Here is a 25,399-nt window from a genome sequence, read left to right as displayed (position 1 = left end):
GTCCTCCAAGAACAAATTGCTTAACATACCTTTCAAGGGGAAAACGCTGTTTGGCCCTGACTTGAAAGAGATTATTTCAGATATCACTGGGGGAAAGGGCCACGCCCTTCCTCAGGATAGGTCTTTTAAGGCTAAAAATAAACCAAATTTTCGTCCCTTTCGCAGAAACGGACCAGCCTCAAGTTCTACATCCTCTAAGCAAGAGGGTAATACTTCTCAAACCAAGCCAGCCTGGAGGCCAATGCAAGGCTGGAACAAAGGTAAGCAGGCCAAGAAACCTGCCACTGCTACCAAGACAGCATGAGATGTTGGCCCCCGATCCGGGACCGGATCTGGTGGGGGGCAGACTTTCTCTCTTCGCTCAGGCTTGGGCAAGAGATGTTCTGGATCCTTGGGCGCTAGAAATAGTCTCCCAAGGTTATCTTCTGGAATTCAAGGAGCTACCCCCAAGGGGAAGGTTCCACAGGTCTCAATTGTCTTCAGACCACATAAAAAGACAGGCATTCTTACATTGTGTAGAAGACCTGTTAAAAATGGGAGTGATTCACCCTGTTCCATTAGGAGAACAAGGGATGGGATTCTACTCCAATCTGTTCATAGTTCCCAAAAAAGAGGGAACATTCAGACCAATCTTAGATCTCAAGATCCTAAACAAGTTTCTCAGGGTTCCATCGTTCAAAATGGAAACCATTCGGACAATTCTTCCTACCATCCAGGAAGGTCAATTCATGACCACGGTGGATTTAAAGGATGCGTATCTACATATTCCTATCCACAAGGAACATCATCGGTTCCTAAGGTTCGCCTTTCTGGACAAGCATTACCAGTTTGTGGCACTTCCATTCGGATTAGCCACTGCTCCAAGAATTTTCACAAAGGTACTAGGGTCCCTTCTAGCGGTGCTAAGACCAAGGGGCATTGCAGTAGTACCTTACTTGGACGACATACTGATTCAAGCGTCGTCTCTGCCACAAGCAAAGGCTCATACGGACATTGTCCTGGCCTTTCTCAGATCTCACGGGTGGAAAGTGAACGTAGAAAAAAGTTCTCTATCCCCGTCAACAAGAGTTCCCTTCTTGGGAACAATAATAGACTCCTTAGAAATGAGGATTTTTCTGACAGAGGCCAGAAAATCAAAACTTCTAAGCTCTTGTCAAGTACTTCATTCTGTTCTTCTTCCTTCCATAGCGCAGTGCATGGAAGTAATAGGTTTGATGGTCGCGGCAATGGACATAGTTCCTTTTGCGCGAATTCATCTAAGACCATTACAACTGTGCATGCTCAGTCAGTGGAATGGGGATTATACAGACTTGTCTCCGACGATACAAGTAGATCAGAGGACCAGAGATTCACTCCGTTGGTGGCTGTCCCTGGACAACCTGTCACAAGGGATGAGCTTCCGCAGACCAGAGTGGGTCATTGTCACGACCGACGCCAGTCTGGTGGGCTGGGGCGCGGTCTGGGAACCCCTGAAAGCTCAGGGTCTTTGGTCTCGGGAAGAATCTCTTCTCCCGATAAATATTCTGGAACTGAGAGCGATATTCAATGCTCTCAAGGCTTAGCCTCAGCTAGCAAAGGCCAAATTCATACGGTTTCAATCAGACAACATGACGACTGTTGCGTATATCAACCATCAGGGGGGAACAAGGAGTTCCCTGGCGATGGAAGAAGTGACCAAAATAATTCAATGGGCGGAGTCTCACTCCTGCCACTTGTCTGCAATCCACATCCCAGGAGTGGAAAATTGGGAAGCGGATTTTCTGAGTCGTCAGACATTTCATCCGGGGGAGTGGGAACTCCATCCGGAAATCTTTGCCCAAATAATTCAATTGTGGGGCATTCCAGATATGGATCTGATGGCGTCTCGTCAGAACTTCAAGGTTCCTTGCTACGGGTCCAGATCCAGGGATCCCAAGGCGACTCTAGTGGATGCACTAGTAGCACCTTGGACTTTCAACCTAGCTTATGTGTTCCCACCGTTTCCTCTCATTCCCAGGCTGGTAGCCAGGATCAAACTGGAGAGGGTATCGGTGATCTTGATAGCTCCTGCGTGGCCACGCAGGACTTGGTATGCAGATCTGGTGAATATGTCATCGGCTCCACCATGGAAGCTACCTTTGAGACAGGACCTTCTTGTTCAAGGTCCGTTCGAACATCCGAATCTGGCCTCACTCCAACTGACTGCTTGGAGATTGAACGCTTGATTTTATCAAAGCGAGGGTTCTCATATTCTGTCATTGATACTCTTGTTCAGGCTAGAAAGCCTGTGACTAGAAAAATCTACCATAAAATATGGAAAAAATATATCTGTTGGTGTGAATCTAAAGGATTCCCATGGAACAAGATAAAAATTCCTAAGATTCTATCCTTTCTTCAAGAAGGTTTGGAGAAAGGATTATCTGCAAGTTCTTTGAAGGGACAGATTTCTGCTTTATCTGTTTTACTTCACAAAAAGCTGGCGGCTGTGCCAGATGTTCAAGCTTTTGTTCAGGCTCTGGTTAGAATCAAGCCTGTTTACAAACCTTTGACTCCTCCATGGAGTCTCAATTAAGTTCTTTCAGTTCTTCAGGGGGTTCCGTTTGAACCCCTACATTCCGTTGATATCAAGTTATTATCTTGGAAAGTTTTGTTTTTGGTTGCAATTTCTTCTGCTAGAAGAGTTTCAGAGTTATCTGCTCTGCAGTGTTCTCCTCCTTATCTGGTGTTCCATGCAGATAAGGTGGTTTTGCGTACTAAACCTGGTTTTCTTCCGAAAGTTGTTTCTAACAAAAATATTAACCAGGAGATAGTCGTGCCTTCTTTGTGTCCGAATCCAGTTTCAAAGAAGGAACGTTTGTTACACAATTTGGATGTAGTTCGTGCTCTAAAATTCTATTTAGAGGCTACTAAGGATTTCAGACAAACTTCTTCCTTGTTTGTTGTTTATTCTGGTAAAAGGAGAGGTCAAAAAGCAACTTCTACCTCTCTCTCTTTTTGGCTTAAAAGCATCATCAGATTGGCTTATGAGACTGCCGGACGGCAGCCTCCTGAAAGAATCACAGCTCACTCCACTAGGGCCGTGGCTTCTGTTGAGCAGATATGTAAGGCAGCGACTTGGTCTTCACTGCACACTTTTACCAAATTTTACAAATTTGATACTTTTGCTTCTTCTGAGGCTATTTTTGGGAGAAAGGTTTTGCAAGCCGTGGTGCCTTCCATCTAGGTGACCTGATTTGCTCCCTCCCATCATCCGTGTCCTAAAGCTTTGGTATTGGTTCCCACAAGTAAGGATGACGCCGTGGACCGGACACACCTATGTTGGAGAAAACAGAATTTATGCTTATCTGATAAATTACTTTCTCCAACGGTGTGTCCGGTCCATGGCCCGCCCTGGTTTTTTAATCAGGTCTGATGAATTATTTTCTCTAACTACAGTCACCACGGTATCATATGATTTCTCCTATGCATATTCCTCCTTTACGTCGGTCGAATGACTGGGGAAGGCGGAGCCTAGGAGGGATCATGTGACCAGCTTTGCTGGGCTCTTTGCCATTTCCTGTTGGGGAGGAGAATATCCCACAAGTAAGGATGACGCCGTGGACCGGACACACCGTTGGAGAAAGTAATTTATCAGGTAAGCATAAATTCTGTTTTTGATATTATCAGAGTTGATGTCAGGTTTATGTCTCTAGCTATTTTAGCTAGAAGAGCTTTATGGCTTAAAACTTTGAATGCTGACATGTCTTCTAAATCGACTCTACTTTCCATTTCTTTCCAGGGTAACAAATTATTTGGTTCTCAGTTGGATTCTATTATCTCAACTGTTACTGGTGGGAAAGGAACTTTTTTACCACAGGATAAAAGATCTAAGGGTAAAAACAGGGCTAATAATCGTTTTCGTTCCTTTCGTTTCAACAAAGAACAAAAGCCTGATCCTTCATCCTCAGGAGCAGTTTCAGTTTGGAAACCATCTCCAGTCTGGAATAAATCCAAGCCTTCTAGAAAAGCAAAGCCAGCTTCTAAGTCCACATGAAGGTGCGGCCCTCATTCCAGCCCAGCTGGTAGGGGGCAGGTTACGTTTTTTCAAAGAAATTTGGATCAATTCTGTTCACAATCTTTGGATTCAGAACATCGTTTCAGAAGGGTACAGAATTTGTTTCAAGATAAGACCTCCTGCAAAGAGATTTTTTCTTTCCCGTGTCCCAGTAAACCCAGCGAAAGCTCAAGCATTTCTGAAATGTGTTTCAGATCTAGAGTTGGCTGGAGTAATTATGACAGTTCCAGTTCTGGAACAGGGGCTGGGGTTTTATTCAAATCTCTTCATTGTACCAAAGAAGGAGACTTCCTTCAGACCAGTTCTGGATCTAAAAATATTGAATCGTTATGTAAGGATACCAATATTCAAAATGGTAACTGTAAGGACTATCTTGCCTTTTGTTCAGCAAGGGCATTATATGTCCACGATAGATTTACAGGATGCATATCTGCATATTCCGATTCATCCAGATCACTTTCAGTTCCTGAGATTCTCTTTCCTGGACAAGCATTACCAGTTTGTGGCTCTGCCGTTTGGCCTAGCTACAGCCCCAAGAATTTTTACAAAAGTTCTCGGTGCCCTTCTGTCTGTAATCAGAGAACAGGGTATTGTGGTATTTCCTTATTTGGACGATATCTTGGTACTTGCTCAGTCTTTACATTTTGCAGAATCTCATACGAATCGACTTGTGTTGTTTCTTCAAGATCATGGTTGGAGGATCAATTTACTAAAAAGTTCATTGATTCCTCAGACAAGGGTAACCTTTCTGGGTTTCCAGATAGATTCAGTGTCCATGACTCTGTCTTTGACAGACAAGAGACGTCTAAAATTGATTTCAGCTTGTCGAAACCTTCAGTCACAATCATTCCCTTCGGTAGCCTTATGCATGGAAATTCTAGGTCTTATGACTGCTGCATCGGACGCGATCCCCTTTGCTCGTTTTCACATGCGACCTCTTCAGCTCTGTATGCTGAATCAATGGTGCAGGGATTACACAAAGATATCTCAATTAATATCTTTAAAACCGATTGTACGACACTCTCTGACGTGGTGGACAGATCACCATCGTTTAATTCAGGGGGCTTCTTTTGTTCTTCCGACCTGGACTGTAATTTCAACAGATGCAATTCTTACTGGTTGGGGAGCTGTGTGGGGATCTCTGACGGCACAAGGAGTTTGGGAATCTCAGGAGGTGAGATTACCGATCAATATTTTGGAACTCCGTGCAATTTTCAGAGCTCTTCAGTCTTGGCCTCTTCTGAAGAGAGAATCGTTCATTTGTTTTCAGACAGACAATGTCACAACTGTGGCATATATCAATCATCAAGGAGGGACTCACAGTCCTCTGGCTATGAAAGAAGTATCTCGAATTCTGGTTTGGGCGGAATCCAGCTCCTGTCTAATCTCTGCGGTTCATATCCCAGGTATAGACAATTGGGAAGCGGATTATCTCAGTCGCCAAACGTTGCATCCGGGCGAATGGTCTCTTCACCCAGAGGTATTTCTTCAGATTGTTCAAATGTGGGAACTTCCAGAAATAGATCTGATGGCGTCTCATCTAAACAAGAAACTTCCCAGGTATCTGTCCAGATCCTGGGATCCTCAGGCGGAGGCAGTGGATGCATTATCACTTCCTTGGAAGTATCATCCTGCCTATATCTTTCGCCTCTAGTTCTTCTTCCAAGAGTAATCTCCAAGATTCTGAAGGAATGCTCGTTTGTTCTGCTGGTAGCTCCGGCATGGCCTCACAGGTTTTGGTATGCGGATCTTGTCCGGATGGCCTCTTGCCAACCGTGGACTCTTCCGTTAAGACCAGACCTTCTGTCGCAAGGTCCTTTTTTCCATCAGGATCTCAAATCCTTAAATTTAAAGGTATGGAGATTGAACGCTTGATTCTTGGTCAAAGAGGTTTTTCTGACTCTGTGATTAATACTATGTTACAGGCTCGTAAATCTGTTTCTAGAGAGATATATTATAGAGTCTGGAAGACTTATATTTCTTGGTGTCTTTCTCATCATTTTTCTTGGCATTCTTTTAGAATACCGAGAATTTTACAGTTTCTTCAGGATGGTTTAGATAAGGGTTTGTCCGCAAGTTCCTTGAAAGGACAAATCTCTGCTCTTTCTGTTCTTTTTCACAGAAAGATTGCTAATCTTCCTGATATTCATTGTTTTGTACAAGCTTTGGTTCGTATAAAACCTGTCATTAAGTCAATTTCTCCTCCTTGGAGTTTGAATTTGGTTCTGGGGGCTCTTCAAGCTCCTCCTTTTGAACCCATGCATTCATTGGACATTAAATTACTTTCTTGGAAAGTTTTGTTCCTTTTGGCGATTTCTTCTGCCAGAAGAGTCTCTGAATTATCTGCTCTTTCTTGTGAGTCTCCTTTTCTGATTTTTCATCAGGATAAGGCGGTGTTGCGAACTTCTTTTCAATTTTTACCTAAGGTTGTGAATTCCAACAACATTAGTAGAGAAATTGTGGTTCCTTCATTATGTCCTAATCCTAAGAATTCTAAGGAGAAATCGTTGCATTCTTTGGATGTTGTTAGAGCTTTGAAATATTATGTTGAAGCTACTAAATCTTTCCGAAAGACTTCTAGTCTGTTTGTTATCTTTTCCGGTTCTAGAAAAGGCCAGAAAGCTTCTGCCATTTCTTTGGCATCCTAAGCCTCAAAGGATTACAGCTCATTCTACTAGGTCAGTTTCTACTTCCTGGGCGTTTAGGAATGAAGCTTCGGTTGATCAGATTTGCAAAGCAGCAACTTGGTCCTCTTTGCATACTTTTACTAAATTCTACCATTTTGATGTGTTTTCTTCTTCTGAAGCAGTTTTTGGTAGAAAAGTACTTCAGGCAGCGGTTTCAGTTTGAATCTTCTGCTTATATTTTCATTAAACTTTATTTTGGGTGTGGATTATTTTCAGCAGGAATTGGCTGTCTTTATTTTATCCCTCCCTCTCTAGTGACTCTTGCGTGGAAAGATCCACATCTTGGGTAGTCATTATCCCATACGTCACTAGCTCATGGACTCTTGCTAATTACATGAAAGAAAACATAATTTATGTAAGAACTTACCTGATAAATTCATTTCTTTCATATTAGCAAGAGTCCATGAGGCCCACCCTTTTTGTGGTGGTTATGATTTTTTTGTATAAAGCACAATTATTCCAATTCCTTATTTTATATGCTTTCGCACTTTTTTCTCATCACCCCACTTCTTGGCTATTCGTTAAACTGATTTGTGGGTGTGGTGAGGGGTGTATTTATAGGCATTTTAAGGTTTGGGAAACTTTGCCCCTCCTGGTAGGAATGTATATCCCATACGTCACTAGCTCATGGACTCTTGCTAATATGAAATAAATGAATTTATCAGGTAAGTTCTTACATAAATTATGTTTTCTCTTTCTTTCCAAGGTAATAAATTATTTGGTTCACAGTTGGATTCTATTATTTCAACTGTTACTGGGGGGGAAAGGAACTTTTTTGCCTCAGGACAAAAAATCTAAAGGTAAATACAGGGCTGCTAATCGTTTTCGTTCCTTTCGTCAGAATAAGGAACAAAAGCCTGACCCTTCCTCTAAAGGAACGGTTTCTGTTTGGAAACCTTCTCCAGTCTGGAATAAATCCAAGCCTTTTAGAAAGTCAAAACCAGCTCCCAAATCCGCATTCAGGTGCGGCCCTCATTCCAGCACAGCTGGTAGGGGGCAGGTTACGATTTTTCAAAGATATTTGGATCAATTCGATTCACAGTCTTTGGATTCAGAACATTGTTTCACAAGGGTACAGAATAGGTTTCAAGGTAAGGCCGCCTGTGAGAAGATTTTTTCTCTCAACCATTCCAGTAAACCCAGTGAAGGCTCAGGCATTTCTGAAATGTGTTTCAGACCTAGAGTTGGCTGGGGTAATTGTGCCAGCTCCAGTTCTGGAACGGGGTCTGGGGTTTTACTCAAATCTATTCATTGTACCAAAGAAGGAGAATTCCTTCTGACCAGTTCTGGATCTAAAAATATTGAATCGTTATGTGAGAATACCAACATTCAAAATGGTAACTATAAGGACTATTCTGCCTTTTGTTCAGCAATTCATCCAGATCACTATCAGTTTCTGAGATTCTCTTTTCTAGACAAGCATTACCTGTAGGGTTGCACCAATACCATTTTTTTATGACTGAGTACAAGTACCGATACTTGTTTTCAAATACTCGCCGATACCAATTACCGATACTTTTTTTTTAAATGTCATGTGACAGTATACCAAGCACAATACAGACTAATTATTTAAGATTCCTTCTTTATAATTATAAAGGGCTGCAATGCAAAAGACATTATGAAATAACAAAAAAGTTCACTGAACATGTTTATAAATAAAAAATATTACAATAAAATATTAAATTTAAAGGGGTGATACAATTGGGTTTTAGGGCTGTTATATAACATCAATCTGACATTTGTATGGAGGTTCGACTCCTACTACTGCATGGGGCAGAAAGATATTTTTGGGCCATTTTTGCCAGAGCTGAAAATCTGTTTATTAACTGCCCAGTACTTCAGGGGTTTGTCTGAATCAGGTACAGTGATCTCTCCTACAATAATACAAATAACAACAATTTGTATTGGCAGAACAGTAGTAAACAATTTTTAGTTTAGTCTCCACTCCAGTTTAAAATGAAATGGGAACATGCAGTTTGAAAAAAATGCCACAAGATAGCCTATGGGTAGGAAGTAGAGGTATCGGTTTAAGTATCGGTGCATTTGCACGAGTACAAGTACTCATGCAAATACTTGGTATCGGTACCGATACTAGTATCGGTATCGGTGCATCCCTAATTACCAGTTTGTTGCCCTTCCGTTTGGCCTAGCAACAGCTCCAAGGATCTTTTCAAAGGTTCTCGGTGCCCTTCTCTCTGTAATCAGAGAACAGGGTATTGTGGTATTTCCTTATTTGGACGATATCTTGGTACTTGCTCAGTCTTTACATTCTGCAGAATCTCATATGAATCAACTTGTGTTGTTTCTTCAAAGACATGGTTGGAGGATCAATTTACCAAAGATTCCTCAGACAAAGGTAACCTTTTTGGGCTTTCAAATAGATTCAGTGTCCATGACTTTGTCTTTAACAGAAAAGAGACGTCTGAAGTTGGTTTCAGCTTGTCGAACCCTTCAGTCTCAATCATTCCCTTCGGTAGCTTTTTGCATGGAAATTCTAGGTCTCATGACTGCTGCATCGGACGCGATCCCCTTTGCTCATTTTCACATGAGACCTCTTCAGCTTTGTATGTTGAACCAGTGGTGCAGGGATTATACAAGGATATCACAAATAATATCACAAATAATATCCTTAAATCCCAATGTTCGATCTTCTCTGACTTGGTGGTTAGATCACCATCGTTTAATTCAAGGGGCCTCTTTTGTTCGTCCAACCTGGACTGTGATCTCAACAGATGCGAGTCTTTCAGGTTGGGGAGCTGTATGGGGATCTCTGACAGCGCAGGGGGTTTGGGAATCTCAGGAGGCGAGATTACCAATCAACATTTTGGAACTCCGTGCGATTTTCAGAGCTCTCCAGTTCTGGCCTCTTCTGAAGAGAGAATCGTTTATTTGTTTTCAGACGGACAATGTCACAACCGTGGCGTATGTCAATCATCAAGGTGGGACTCACAGTCCTCAAGCTATGAGAGAAGTATCTCGGATACTTGTATGGGCGGAATCCAGCTTCTGTCTAATTTCTGCGGTTCACATCCCAGGTGTAGACAATTGGGAAGCGGATTATCTCAGTCACCAGACGTTACATCCGGGCGAATGTTCTCTTCACCCAGAGGTATTTCTTCAGATTGTTCAGATCTGGGGACTTCCAGAAATAGATCTGATGGCCTCTCATCTAAACAAGAAACTTCCCAGGTATCTGTCCAGATCCATGGACCTCAGGCGGAAGCAGTGGACGCGTTGTCGCTTCCTTGGAATTATCATCCTGCCTATATCTTTCCGCCTCTAGTTCTTCTTCCAAGAGTGATTTCCAAAATTCTAATGGAACGTTAGTTTGTTCTGCTGGTGGCATCAGCATGGCCTCACAGGTTTTGGTATTCGGATCTCATTCGGATGGCCAGTTGCCAACCTTGGACACTTCTGTTAAGACCAGACCTTCTATCTCAAGGCCAATTTTTCCATCAGGATCTCAAATCATTAAATTTGAAGGTATGGAAATTGAACGCTTGATTCTTAGTCATAGAGGTTTCTCTGACTCAGTAATTAATACTATGTTACAGGCTCGTAAATCTGTGTCTAGGAAGATTTATTATCGAGTTTGGAAGACTTACATTTCTTGGTGTTCTTCTCATAAATTCTCTTGGCATTCTTTTAGAATTCCTAGAATTTTACAGTTTCTTCAGGATGGTTTAGATAAGGGTTTGTCTGCAAGTTCTTTGAAAGGACAAATCTCTGCTCTTTCTATTCTTTTTCACAGAAAGATTGCTAATCTTCCTGATATTCATTGCTTTGTACAGGCTTTGGTTCGTATCAAACCTGTCATTAAGTCAATCTCTCCTCCTTGGAGTCTTAATTTGGTTCTGAGGGCTTTACAGGCTCCTCCGTTTGAACCTATGCATTCTCTGGATATTAAATTACTTTCTTTGAAAGTTTTGTTCCTTTTGGCCATCTCTTCTGCTAGAAGAGTTTCTGAGTTATCTGCTCTTTCTTGTGAATCTCCTTTTCTGATTTTTCATCAGGATAAGGCGGTGTTGCTGACTTCATTTCAATTTTTACCTAAGGTTGTGAATTCTAACAACATTAGTAGAGAAATTGTTGTCCCTTCATTGTGTCCTAATCCTAAGAATTCAAAGGAGAGATCTTTACATTCTTTGGATGTAGTAAGAGCTTTGAAATATTATGTTGAAGCTACTAAAGATTTTAGAAAGACTTCTAGTCTATTTGTTATATTTTCTGGTTCCAGGAAAAGTCAGAAGGCTTCTGCCATTTCTTTGGCGTCTTGGTTAAAGTCTTTGATTCATCATGCTTATATAGAGTCGGGTAAGTCCCCGCCTCAAAGGATTACGGCTCATTCTACTAGGTCAGTTTCTACTTCCTGGGCTTTTAGGAATGAAGCTTCTGTTGATCAGATTTGCAAAGCAGCAACTTGGTCTTCTTTGCATACTTTTACTAAATTCTACCATTTTGATGTTTTCGCTTCATCTGAAGCAGTTTTTGGTAGAAAAGTACTTCAGGCAGCTGTTTCAGTTTGATTCTTCTGCTTATGATTTCAGTTTTTTTTTCATTATTGAGATTAAAACTTTTTGATTTGGGTTGTGGATTATTTTTCAGCGGAATTGGCTGTCTTTATTTTATCCCTCCCTCTCTAGTGACTCTTGCGTGGAAGTTCCACATCTTGGGTATCTGCTATCCCATACGTCACTAGCTCATGGACTCTTGCTAATTACATGAAAGAAAACATAATTTATGTAAGAACTTACCTGATAAATTCATTTCTTTCATATTAGCAAGAGTCCATGAGACCCACCCTTTTTTGTGGTGGTTATGATTTTTTTGTATAAAGCACAATTATTTTTTTAATTCCTTATTTTTGATGCCTTCGCTCCTTTCTTATCACCCCACTTCTTGGCTATTCGTTAAACTGAATTGTGGGTGTGGTGAGGGGTGTATTTATAGGCATTTTGAGGTTTCGGAAACTTTGCCCCTCCTGGTAGGAATGTATATCCCATACGTCACTAGCTCATGGACTCTTGCTAATATGAAAGAAATGAATTTATCAGGTAAGTTCTTACATAAATTATGTTTGTCTTCTATTATCAAATTGTCTTTGTTTTGGTATCTTTTGTTGAAAAGCAGGGATGTAAAATGTGACTTTCCGTAGCACTATATGTCAGCAGTTTTTTAATGTTATCAATTCGCAAGAGCATTATATGGCAGCACTATTTCCTGCTATGTAGTCCAGACTCCTACCTAGGTATCTCTTCAACAAATAATACAATGTGAATGAAGCAAATTTGATTATAGAAGTAAATGTAAAACTTTTTTTGAAATGCTATGCTCTGTCTGGATTACTGGGTTTCATTTACCTTTTTAATACATGTTCAGAACATTTTGTATCCCATTAAAAGCATAAGATGTTGCATATTTTAAATACATTTTCAGCAACAGATTATGTTAGAAAACTTTTTCTCCCAGGAAGTGGTTTCACACTGTGGTTGACACTTTTCTCATGAACTAGCGTTTAGGATCAAACCTCTCCCCATCTCATCCAGACACCACCTTCCTTTGTGTTCTCCTAGGGTAGGTTGTCAGTGTTGCCGCACATGAGAAGCAAAAGCATTGTGGGGATACTCATAGTTTAGGTAATTGATTTTCAAACCTGTCCTCGGGGATAGATTTTGAGGATGTTTTAACTGGCGCACAGGTGAACTAATTAGCTGTTTAGTAAACAAGATTATTTTGCCTTCTCTCACCCAAGGTAATCCTGAAAATCTGGCCTCTTGGGGGGGGGGGGGGGAGGAAAGGTTTTAAAACCAGTGGTGTAGGTATTATTTTAGGACACTGTGCAATAACTCAAAGGTTGTAGACTGCCTTTTTAAGCACATACTGTATGAGCTGTGTGAACATACTGTATATGTAAAAATGTATGTGTGTGTGTATATATGTATATGTGTGTATGTGTATATATATATATATATATATATATATATATATATATATATGTGTGTTTGTGTGTGTGTATGTATATATATATATATATAAAGTATGTGTGTATATATGTGTGTATGTATATATATATATATATATGTGTGTGTGTGTGTATATATGTGTGTGTGTGTCTGTGTGTGTATATATATATATATATATATATGTGTGTTTATATATGTGTGTGTGTATATATATATATATATATATATATATATATATATATATATATATGGTGTAGATATTTATATTGATTTATTTATTTATTATTTTGATCTAATCTTCATTACTTAATCTCAAACTATAGCATGTTTTATAATAATAAATAAATAATGGGAAAAATTATATCCCTGAAACAGCTTATTCAGATCACCATATATATCACCATCATATATGAGATGACCAAGGAGATGGCTGAGAAGAAGAGAGAGAAAAAAGTGCTGGACATTTATTTATTTCTACTTTTATTATAAAAATTTGCTTTCTTCTCATTATTTTCTTTGTTGAAGAAATACCTAGGTAGGCATCTGGAGCGCTACATGGCAAGAAATAGTGCTACCCACTAGTGCTCTAGCAAATGGATAAAATTTTTGTAGAACTGCTGCCATTATAGTGCTCCAGAAATGGGCAGGCTCCTAAGCTTACATCCCTGCTTTTCAACAAAAGAAGATACCAAAGGAACAAAGAAAAATTTATAAAAGAAGTAAAAATAGAAAGTTGTTTAAAATTGCATTTTCTATTTGAATCATGAAATAAAAAAAAATGGGTTTCTTATCCCTTTAAGTGAATAAGTTTTAAACCACAAATGTATGTTCATGGTACATATACATGGAGATAGTTTTTAGGAGCCCTTATCTGCTAGGGGGCTGGGGAAAATTAAAACATTTTTTAAAAAATATACGCATTTGACAAAACAATATTGCATTATTCATTGCAAAATGCAGCTTCCAATATGCACTTAAAGGGACATGAAAGTTTCATGATTCAGTATACTGTTTTAAAAAAGAACCTACCAATTTTATTATCAAATTCACATTGTTTTCCTGGTACTTTTTGTTAAAAAAGCAGGTAAGTAGGCTTAAGAGCATGCATGTATCTGGAGCACTAAAAGACCGTTTCTCCAACATAGGTGTGTCCGGTCCACGGCGTCATCCTTACTTGTGGGATATTCTCTTCCCCAACAGGAAATGGCAAAGAGCCCAGCAAAGCTGGTCACATGATCCCTCCTAGGCTCCGCCTACCCCAGTCATTCTCTTTGCCGTTGTACAGGCAACATCTCCACGGAGATGGCTTAGAGTTTTTTAGTGTTTAACTGTAGTTTTTATTATTCAATCAAGAGTTTGTTATTTTAAAATAGTGCTGGTATGTACTATTTACTCTGAAACAGAAAAGAGATGAAGATTTCTGTTTGTAAGAGGAAAATGATTTTAGCAACCGTTACTAAAATCGATGGCTGTTCCACACAGGACTGTTGAGAGGAATTAACTTCAGTTGAGGGAACAGTGAGCAGAATTTTACTGCTTGAGGTATGACACATTCTAACAAGACGATGTAATGCTGGAAGCTGTCATTTTCCCTATGGGATCCGGTAAGCCATTTTTATTACAGACAATAAATAAGGGCTTCACAAGGGCTTTTTAAGACTGTAGACATTTTCTGGGCTAAATCGATTCATATAATAAACATATTTAGCCTTGAGGAATCATTTTAATCTGGGTATTTTGTAAAATAATATCGGCAGGCACTGTTTGGGACACCTTATTCTCTAGGGGCTTTCCCTTATCATAGGCAGAGTCTCATTTTCGCGCCGGTATTGCGCACTTGTTTTTGAGAAGCATGACATGCAGTCGCATGTGTGAGGAGCTCTGATACATAGAAAAGACTTTCTGAAGGCGTCATTTGGTATCGTATTCCCCTTTGGGCTTGGTTGGGTCTCAGCAAAGCAGATACCAGGGACTGTAAAGGGGTTAAAGATAAAAACGGCCCCGGTTCCGTTATTTTAAGGGTTAAAGCTTCCAAATTTGGTGTGCAATACTTTTAAGGCTTTAAGACACTGTGGTGAAATTTTGGTGAATTTTGAACAATTCCTTCATACTTTTTCGCAATTGCAGTAATAAAGTGTGTTCAGTTTAAAATTTAAAGTGACAGTAACGGTTTTATTTTAAAACGTTTTTTGTACTTTGTTATCAAGTTTATGCCTGTTTAACATGTCTGAACTACCAGATAGACTGTGTTCTGAATGTGGGGAAGCCAAGGTTCCTTCTCATTTAAATAGATGTGATTTATGTGACACAAAATTTAGAGAAAATGATGCCCAAGATGATTCCTCAAGTGAGGGGAGTAAGCATGGTACTGCATCATCCCCTCCTTCGTCTACACCAGTCTTGCCCACTCAGGAGGCCCCTAGTACATCTAGCGCGCCAATACTCCTTACTATGCAACAATTAACGGCTGTAATGGATAATTCTATCAAAAACATAATTTATGCTTACCTGATAAATTCCTTTCTTCTGTTGTGTGATCAGTCCACGGGTCATCATTACTTCTGGGATATAACTCCTCCCCAACAGGAAATGCAAGAGGATTCACCCAGCAGAGCTGCATATAGCTCCTCCCCTCTACGTCAGTCCCAGTCATTCGACCAAGAATCAACGAGAAAGGAGTAACCAAGGGTGAAGTGGTGACTGGAGTATAATTTAAAAGATATTTACCTGCCTTAAAAACAGGGCGGGCCGTGGACTGATCACACAACAGAAGAAAGGAATTTATCAGGTAAGCATAAATTATGTTTTCTTCTGTTATGTGTGATCAGTCCACGGGTCATCATTACTTCTGGGATACCAATACCAAAGCAAAAGTACACGGATGACGGGAGGGATAGGCAGGCTCATTATACAGAAGGAACCACTGCCTGAAGAACCTTTCTCCCAAAAATAGCCTCCGAAGAAGCAAAAGTGTCAAATTTGTAAAATTTGGAAAAAGTATGAAGCGAAGACCAAGTTGCAGCCTTGCAAATCTGTTCAACAGAGGCCTCATTCTTAAAGGCCCAAGTGGAAGCCACAGCTCTAGTGGAGTGAGCTGTAATTCTTTCAGGAGGCTGCTGTCCAGCAGTCTCATAGGCTAAACGTATTATGCTACGAAGCCAAAAAGAGAGAGAGGTAGCAGAAGCTTTTTGACCTCTCCTCTGTCCAGAATAAACGACAAACAGGGAAGAAGTTTGGCGAAAATCTTTAGTTGCCTGCAAGTAGAACTTGAGGGCACGAACTACATCCAGATTGTGTAGAAGACGTTCCTTCTTTGAAGAAGGATTTGGACACAAGGATGGAACAACAATCTCTTGATTGATATTCCTGTTAGTGACTACCTTAGGTAAGAACCCAGGTTTAGTACGCAGAACTACCTTGTCTGAGTGAAAAATCAGATAAGGAGAATCACAATGTAATGCTGATAACTCAGAGACTCTTCGAGCCGAGGAAATAGCCATTAAAAAGAGAACTTTCCAAGATAACAATTTTATATCAATGGAATGAAGGGGTTCAAACGGAACACCCTGTAAAACGTTAAGAACTAAGTTTAAACTCCATGGCGGAGCAACAGCTTTAAACACAGGCTTGATCCTAGCTAAAGCCTGACAAAAAGCCTGGACGTCTGGATTTTCTGACAGACGCCTGTGTAACAAGATGGACAGAGCTGAAATCTGTCCCTTTAATGAACTAGCTGATAAACCCTTTTCTAAACCTTCTTGTAGAAAGGACAATATTCTAGGGATCCTAACCTTACTCCAGGAGTAACGTTTGGATTCGCACCAGTATAGGTATTTACGCCATATTTTATGGTAAATCTTTCTGGTAACAGGCTTCCTAGCCTGTATCAGGGTATCAATAACCGACTCAGAAAAACCACGTTTTGATAAAATCAAGCGTTCAATTTCCAAGCAGTCAGTTTCAGAGAAGTTAGATTTTGATGTTTGAATGGACCCTGTATCAGAAGGTCCTGTCTTAGAGGTAGAGACCAAGGCGGACAGGATGACATGTCCACTAGATCTGCATACCAAGTCCTGCGTGGCCATGCAGGCGCTATTAGAATCACTGATGCTCTCTCCTGTTTGATTTTGGCAATCAATCGAGGAAGCAGCGGGAAGGGTGGAAACACATAAGCCATCCCGAAGTTCCAAGGTGCTGTCAAAGCATCTATCAGAACCGCTCCCGGATCCCTGGATCTGGACCCGTAGTGAGGAAGTTTGGCGTTCTGGCGAGACGCCATGAGATCTATCTCTGGTTTGCCCCAACGTCGAAGTATTTGGGCAAAGACCTCCGGATGAAGTTCCCACTCTCCCGGATGAAAAGTCTGGCGACTCAAGAAATCCGCCTCCCAGTTCTCCACTCCCGGGATGTGGATTGCTGACAGGTGGCAAGAGTGAGACTCTGCCCAGCGAATTATCTTTGATACTTCCATCATTGCTAGGGAGCTTCTTGTCCCTCCCTGATGGTTGATGTAAGCTACAGTCGTGATATTGTCCGACTGAAACCTGATGAACCCCCGAGTTGTTAATTGGGGCCAAGCCAGAAGGGCATTGAGAACTGCTCTCAATTCCAGAATGTTTATTGGAAGGAGACTCTCCTCCTGATTCCATAATCCCTGAGCCTTCAGAGAATTCCAGACAGCGCCCCAACCTAGTAGGCTGGCGTCTGTTGTTACAATTGTCCAGTCCGGCCTGCTGAATGGCATCCCCCTGGACAGGTGTGGCCGATAAAGCCACCATAGAAGAGAATTTCTGGTCTCTTGATTCAGATTCAGAGTAGGGGACAAATCTGAGTAATCCCCATTCCACTGACTTAGCATGCACAATTGCAGCGGTCTGAGGTGTAGGCGTGCAAAAGGTACTATGTCCATTGCCGCTACCATTAAGCCGATCACCTCCATGCATTGAGCTACTGACGGGTGTTGAATGGAATGAAGGACACGGCATGCATCTTGAAGCTTTGTTAACCTGTCTTCTGTCAGGTAAATCTTCATTTCTACAGAATCTATAAGAGTCCCCAAGAATGGAACCCTTGTGAGAGGAAAAAGAGAACTCTTCTTTTCGTTCACTTTCCATCCATGCGACCTTAGAAATGCCAGAACTAACTCTGTATGAGACTTGGCAGTTTGAAAGCTTGAAGCTTGTATTAGAATGTCGTCTAGATACGGAGCTACCGAAATCCCTCGCGGTCTTAGTACCGCCAGAAGGGCACCCAGAACCTTTGTGAAGATTCTTGGGGCCGTAGCCAATCCGAATGGAAGAGCTACAAACTGGTAGTGCCTGTCTAGGAAGGCAAACCGTAGGTACCGGTGATGATCTTTGTGAATCGGTATGTGAAGGTAAGCATCTTTTAAATCCACTGTGGTCATGTACTGACCCTTTTGGATCATGGGTAAGATTGTCCGAATAGTTTCCATTTTGAACGATGGAACTCTTAGGAATTTGTTTAGAATCTTTAAATCTAAGATTGGCCTGAAAGTTCCCTCTTTTTTGGGAACCACAAACAGGTTTGAGTAGAACCCTTGTCCTTGTTCCGACCGCGGAACCGGATGGATCACTCCCATTAATAACAGATCTTGTACACAGCGTAGAAACGCTTCTTTCTTTATCTGGTTTGTTGACAACCTTGACAGATGAAATCTCCCTCTTGGGGGAGATAATTTGAAGTCTAGAAGGTATCCCTGAGATATGATCTCTAGCGCCCAGGGATCCTGAACATCTCTTGCCCAGGCCTGGGCGAAGAGAGAAAGTCTGCCCCCCACTAGATCCGGTCCCGGATCGGGGGCTCTCGGTTCATGCTGTCTTTGGGGCAGCAGCAGGTTTCCTGGCCTGTTTGCCCTTGTTCCAGGACTGGTTAGGCTTCCAGCCTTGCCTGTAACGAGCAACAGCTCCTTCCTGTTTTGGTGCAGTGGAGGTTGATGCTGCTCCTGTTTTGAAATTCCGAAAGGGACGAAAATTAGACTGTCTAGCCTTAGCTTTGGCTTTGTCTTGAGGTAGGGCGTGGCCCTTACCTCCTGTAATGTCAGCGATAATTTCTTTCAAACCGGGCCCAAATAAAGACTGCCCCTTGAAAGGTATATTAAGTAATTTGGACTTAGAAGTAACATCAGCTGACCAGGATTTTAGCCACAGCGCCCTACGTGCCTGTATGGCGAATCCTGAGTTCTTAGCCGTAAGTTTGGTTAAATGTACTACGGCCTCCGAAATGAATGAATTAGCTAGTTTAAGGACTCTAAGCCTGTCCATAATGTCGTCTAGCGTAGATGAACTAAGGTTCTCTTCCAGAGACTCAATCCAAAATGCTGCCGCAGCCGTAATCGGCGCGATACATGCAAGGGGTTGCAATATAAAACCTTGTTGAACAAACATTTTCTTAAGGTAACCCTCTAATTTTTTATCCATTGGATCTGAAAAAGCACAGCTATCCTCCACCGGGATAGTGGTACGCTTAGCTAAAGTAGAAACTGCTCCCTCCACCTTAGGGACCGTTTGCCATAAGTCCCGAGTGGTGGCGTCTATTGGAAACATCTTTCTAAATATTGGAGGGGGTGAGAACGGCACACCGGGTCTATCCCACTCCTTAGTAACAATTTCAGTTAATCTCTTAGGTATAGGAAAAACGTCAGTACTCGCCGGTACCGCAAAGTATTTATCCAACCTACACAGTTTCTCTGGTATTGCAACGGTGTTACAATCATTGAGAGCTGCTAAGACCTCCCCTAGTAATACACGGAGGTTCTCCAATTTAAATTTAAAATTTGACATAAAAATTACAGAGCAACGTTTTTATTCACAGTCAATATAAAATTCTCACAGCTCTGCTGAGAGAATATACCTCCCTCCAAAGAAGTTTGAAGACCCCTGAGATCTGTCAGAGATGAACCGGATCATGCAGGAAATATAAGAGTAGCTGACTGGAAATTTTTGATGCGTAGCAAAGAGCGCCAAAAACGGCCCCTCCCTCTCATACACAGCAGTGAAGAGAAACGAAACTGTCACAATTAAAAGCAAACAACTGCCAAGTGGAAAATAATGCCCAAATATTTATTCACTCAGTACCTCAGCAATGTAAACGATTCTACATTCCAGCAAAAACGTTTAACATGATAAATACTTATTAAAAAGGATTAGTGACCTTTAACAGAGTAGTTCCGGTGAAATACCATCCCCAGAATACTGAAGTGTATACATACATGTCATTATAACGGTATGGCAGGATTTTCTCATCAATTCCATTCAGAAAATAAAAACTGCTACATACCTCAATGCAGATTCATCTGCCCGCTGTCCCCTGATCTGAAGCTTTTACCTCCCTCAGATGGCCGAGAACAGCAATATGATCTTAACTACTCCGGTTAAAATCATAGTAAAAAACTCTGGTAGATTCTTCTTCAAACTCTGCCAGAGAAGTAATAACACGCTCCGGTGCTATTGTAAAATAACAAACTTTTGATTGAAGTCATAAAAACTAAGTATAATCACCATAGTCCTCTCACACATCCTATCTAGTCGTTGGGTGCAAGAGAATGACTGGGACTGACGTAGAGGGGAGGAGCTATATGCAGCTCTGCTGGGTGAATCCTCTTGCATTTCCTGTTGGGGAGGAGTTATATCCCAGAAGTAATGATGACCCGTGGACTGATCACACATAACAGAAGAAAACATTTTAGCCAAAATGCCCACTTATCAGCGTAAGCGCGACTGCTCTGTTTTAGATAATACTGAAGAGCATGAGGACGCTGATGATATTGTTTCTGAAGGGCCCCTACACCAGTCTGAGGGGGCCAGGGAGGTTTTGTCTGAAGAAATTTCAGATTCAGGGAAAATTTCTCAACAAGCTGAACCTGATGTTAAGTTGGAACATCTCCGCGCTCTGCTTAAGGAGGTGTTATCCACTCTGGATGATTGTGAGAATTTGATCATCCCAGAGAAACTATGTAAAATGGTGACAGAGGCCAGAAAAACAAAACTTCTAAACTCTTGTCAAATACTTCATTCCGTTCCTCTTCCTTCCATAGTGCAGTGCATGGAAGTAATAGGTTTGATGGTAGCGGCAATGGACATAGTTCCTTTTGCGCGCATTCATCTAAGACCATTACAACTGTGCATGCTCAGTCAGTGGAATGGGGACTATACAGACTTGTCTCCGACGATACAAGTAAATCAGAGGACCAGAGATTCACTCCGTTGGTGGCTGTCCCTGGACAACCTGTCACAAGGGATGAACTTCCGCAGGCCAGAGTGGGTCATTGTCACGACCGATGCCAGTCTGATGGGCTGGGGCGCGGTCTGGGGACCCCTGAAAGCTCAGGGTCTTTGGTCTCGGGAAGAATCTCTTCTACCGATAAATATTCTGGAACTGAGAGCGATACTCAATGCTCTCAAGGCTTGGCCTCAGCTAGCAAAGGCCAAGTTCATACGGTTTCAATCAGACAACATGACGACTGTTGCGTACATCAACCATCAGGGGGGAACAAGGAGTTCCCTGGCGATGGAAGAAGTGACCAAAATCATTCAATGGGCGGAGACTCACTCCTGCCACCTGTCTGCAATCCACATCCCAGGAGTGGAAAATTGGGAAGCGGATTTTCTGAGTCGTCAGACATTACATCCGGGGGAGTGGGAACTCCATCCGGAAATCTTTGCCCAAATTACTCAACTGTGGGGCATTCCAGACATGGATCTGATGGCCTCTCGTCAGAACTTCAAGGTTCCTTGCTACGGGTCCAGATCCAGGGATCCCAAGGCGACTCTAGTAGATGCACTAGTAGCACCTTGGACCTTCAAACTAGCTTATGTATTCCCGCCGTTTCCTCTCATCCCCAGGCTGGTAGCCAGGATCAATCAGGAGAGGGCATCGGTGATCTTGATAGCTCCTGCGTGGCCACGCAGGACTTGGTATGCAGATCTGGTGAATATGTCATCGGCTCCACCATGGAAGCTACCTTTGAGACGAGACCTTCTTGTTCAAGGTCCGTTCGAACATCCGAATCTGGTCTCACTCCAACTGACTGCTTGGAGATTGAACGCTTGATCTTATCAAAGCGAGGGTTCTCAGATTCTGTTATTGATACTCTTGTTCAGGCCAGAAAGCCTGTAACCAGAAAAATTTACCACAAAATATGGAAAAAATATATCTGTTGGTGTGAATCTAAAGGATTCCCTTGGGACAAGGTAAAAATTCCTAAGATTCTATCCTTTCTTCAAGAAGGATTGGAGAAAGGATTATCTGCAAGTTCCTTGAAGGGACAGATTTCTGCCTTGTCTGTGTTACTTCACAAAAAGTTGGCAGCTGTGCCAGATGTTCAAGCCTTTGTTCAGGCTCTGGTTAGAATCAAGCCTGTTTACAAACCTTTGACTCCTCCTTGGAGTCTCAACTTAGTTCTTTCAGTTCTTCAGGGGGTTCCGTTTGAACCCTTACATTCCGTTGATATTAAGTTATTATCTTGGAAAGTTTTGTTTTTGGTTGCAATTTCTTCTGCTAGAAGAGTTTCAGAATTATCTGCTCTGCAGTGTTCTCCTCCTTATCTGGTGTTCCATGCAGATAAGGTGGTTTTACGTACTAAACCTGGTTTTCTTCCGAAAGTTGTTTCTAACAAAAACATTAACCAGGAGATAGTCGTGCCTTCTTTGTGTCCGAATCCAGTTTCAAAGAAGGAACGTTTGTTGCACAATTTGGATGTTGTTCGCGCTCTAAAATTCTATTTAGATGCTACAAAGGATTTTAGGCAAACATCTTCCTTGTTTGTTGTTTACTCTGGTAAAAGGAGAGGTCAAAAAGCAACTTCTACCTCTCTCTCTTTTTGGATTTAAAGCATCATCAGATTGGCTTATGAGACTGCCGGACGGCAGCCTCCTGAAAGAATCACAGCTCATTCCACTAGGGCTGTGGCTTCCACATGGGCCTTCAAGAACGAGGCTTCTGTTGATCAGATATGTCGGGCAGCGACTTGGTCTTCACTGCACACTTTTACCAAATTTTACAAGTTTGATACTTTTGCTTCTTCTGAGGCTATTTTTGGGAGAAAGGTTTTGCAAGCCGTGGTGCCTTCCATTTAGGTGACCTGATTTACTCCCTCCCTTCATCCGTGTCCTAAAGCTTTGGTATTGGTTCCCACAAGTAAGGATGACGCCGTGGACCGGACACACCTATGTTGGAGAAAACAGAATTTATGTTTACCTGATAAATTACTTTCTCCAACGGTGTGTCCGGTCCACGGCCCGCCCTGGTTTTTTAATCAGGTCTGATAATTTATTTTCTTTAACTACAGTCACCACGGTATCATATGGTTTCTCCTATGCAAATATTCCTCCTTTACGTCGGTCGAATGACTGGGGTAGGCGGAGCCTAGGAGGGATCATGTGACCAGCTTTGCTGGGCTCTTTGCCATTTCCTGTTGGGGAAGAGAATATCCCACAAGTAAGGATGACGCCGTGGACCGGACACACCGTTGGAGAAAGTAATTTATCAGGTAAACATAAATTCTGTTTTTGCAAGAATGTATTTAACGTTATACATTTTGATAACACTGCTGCCATCTAGTGCTCAAAATTATTCTCGCAAAACTCCTACGATATTGTCTTCCAGGCACTTGCACACTACCTACTTAGGTATCCTCTTCAACAAAGAATACCCTGAGAATAAAGTAAATTTTATAATTGGTGTAGTTTGAAAACTTTTAAAAATTGTATGCACTGTCTGAATCATAAAAGAACGTTTGTTTCATGCCCCTTTTATTTCCCTTTAAGTTACCTGTCCTTTATTTCAGGGTAATGTGAATCACTTTAAATGGTTCACTCATGTCTACAACTGTTATCACTTCTCGACTAATATATATAATCTTTACAGGATGACAGCCTGGATGAGAAGCCCCTGAAAATAAAGAGCAAGGATTCCTCAGAAAAGAAACGCAAGCGTAAGCTGGAGAGAGTAGAACTACTGTTGGCTGAAGGCAAACAAAGATCCAAAGAGATGAAAAAACTGGATAAGACCAAAAAGAAGAAAATAAAATTAGGACACGACAAGGCCAAGGAGCTAAGCAAGCTTGCTAAGAGACTGGCAAAGGAGGAGGAGCGCAAGAGGAAGAAGGAGAAGGCAGCAGTGGCCAAGGCTGAGATGACCAAGGAGATGGCTGAGAAGAAGAGAGAGAAAAAAGTGCTGGACATTCCTTCCAAGTATGATTGGTCAGGGGCTGAGGACTCCGACGATGAGAATGCAGTTTGTGCTGCACAGAACTGCCAGCGGCCTTGCAAAGACAAGGTGAGTGAATATAATGTGCTGCCATGTCCTGAGACTAGATGTAAAGTTTATTCTAACGCAAAACCAGGGAGACCGAAGTAAGTTAATATAAGAAACATGCAAGTGATGAATAAATGTGTTTCAGATAGAGCATATCATTTCACAGATATTTGCTTCTATTATTTTTTTTATTTTAATCCTTAGTAAAATATAGCTGCTTTCCTTCCCACGAATGCGTAGCGAAGTAATCTCAGGAGTGTGCCTGTTTCATGAGCACTATATGGGATCTGTGTTTGCACAGTAATGGGGGTTTGGAAATCTCAAGAGGTGAGATTACCAATCAATATTTTAGAACTCCGTGTAATTCTCAGAGCTCTTCAGTTTTGGCCTCTACTGAAGAGAGAACCGTTTATTTGTTTTCAGACAGACAATGTCACAACCGTGGCATATGTCAATCATCAAGGTGAGACTCACAATCCTCAGGCTATGAAAGAAGTATCTCGGATACTTGTATGGGCGGAATCCATCTCCTGTCTAATTTCTGCGGTTCACATCCCAGGTATAGACAATTGGGAAGCGGATTATCTCAGTCGCCAGACTTTACATCCGGGCGAATGGTCTCTTCACCCAGAGGTTTTTCTTCAGATTGTACAAATCTGGGGGCTTCCAGAAATAGATCTGATGGCCTCTCATCTAAGCAAGAAACTTCCCAGATATCTGTCCAGATCCAGGGATCCTCAGGCGGAAGCGGTGGACGCGTTGTCACTTCCTTGGAATTATCAACCTGCTTATATCTTTCCGCCTCTAGTTCTTCTTCCAAGAGTGATTTCCAAAATCCTTATGGAGCGTTAGTTTGTACTGCTGGTGGCTCCAGCATGGCCGCACAGGTTTTGGTATGCGTATCTCGTTCGGATGGCAAGTTGCCAACCTTGGACACTTCCGTTAAGACCAGACCTTCTATCTCAAGGCCCATTTTTCCATCAGAATATCAAATCATTAAATTTGAAGGTATGGAGATTGAACGCTTAATACTTAGTCATAGAGGTTTCTCTTATTCAGTGATTAATACTATGTTACAGGCTCGTTAATCTGTGTCTAGGAAGATCTATTACCGAGTCTGGAAGACTTACATTTCTTGGTGTTCTTCACATAAATTCTCTTGGCATTCTTTTAGAATTCCTAGAATTTTACAATTTCTTCAAGATGGTATGGATAAGGGTTTGTCTGCAAGTTCCTTGAAAGGACAAATCTCTGCTCTTTCGGTTCTTTTTCACAGAAAGATTGCTAATCATCCTGATATTCATTGTTTTGTACAGGCTTTGGTTCGAATCAAGCCTGTCATTAAGTCAATTTCTCCTCCTTGGAGTCTCAATTTGGTTCTGAGGGCTTTACAGGCTCCTCCGTTTGAACCTATGTTTTCTCTGGATATTAAATTACTT

At 41.6% G+C, this 25,399-nt stretch overlaps 1 protein-coding gene across 4 annotated transcripts in view; it reads left to right on the top strand.

Moving 5' to 3' along the window:
• Window positions 1–25,399, top strand: part of KDM5A (lysine demethylase 5A) — a 389,966-nt gene that overhangs the window by 308,046 nt on the left and 56,521 nt on the right. For all 4 annotated transcript variants that reach the window (XM_053718826.1, XM_053718824.1, XM_053718825.1 and 1 more), the window contains one exon: window positions 23,571–23,981. In XM_053718826.1, coding sequence (XP_053574801.1) covers window positions 23,571–23,981 — 411 coding nt within the window. The remainder of the gene's footprint in view (window positions 1–23,570; window positions 23,982–25,399) is intronic.

The sequence above is a fragment of the Bombina bombina genome, chromosome 6, assembly GCF_027579735.1.
Source record: "Bombina bombina isolate aBomBom1 chromosome 6, aBomBom1.pri, whole genome shotgun sequence".
In the NCBI taxonomy this organism is placed as follows: Eukaryota; Metazoa; Chordata; class Amphibia; order Anura; family Bombinatoridae; genus Bombina; species Bombina bombina.
This window is presented reverse-complemented; position numbering and strand designations above follow the sequence as displayed.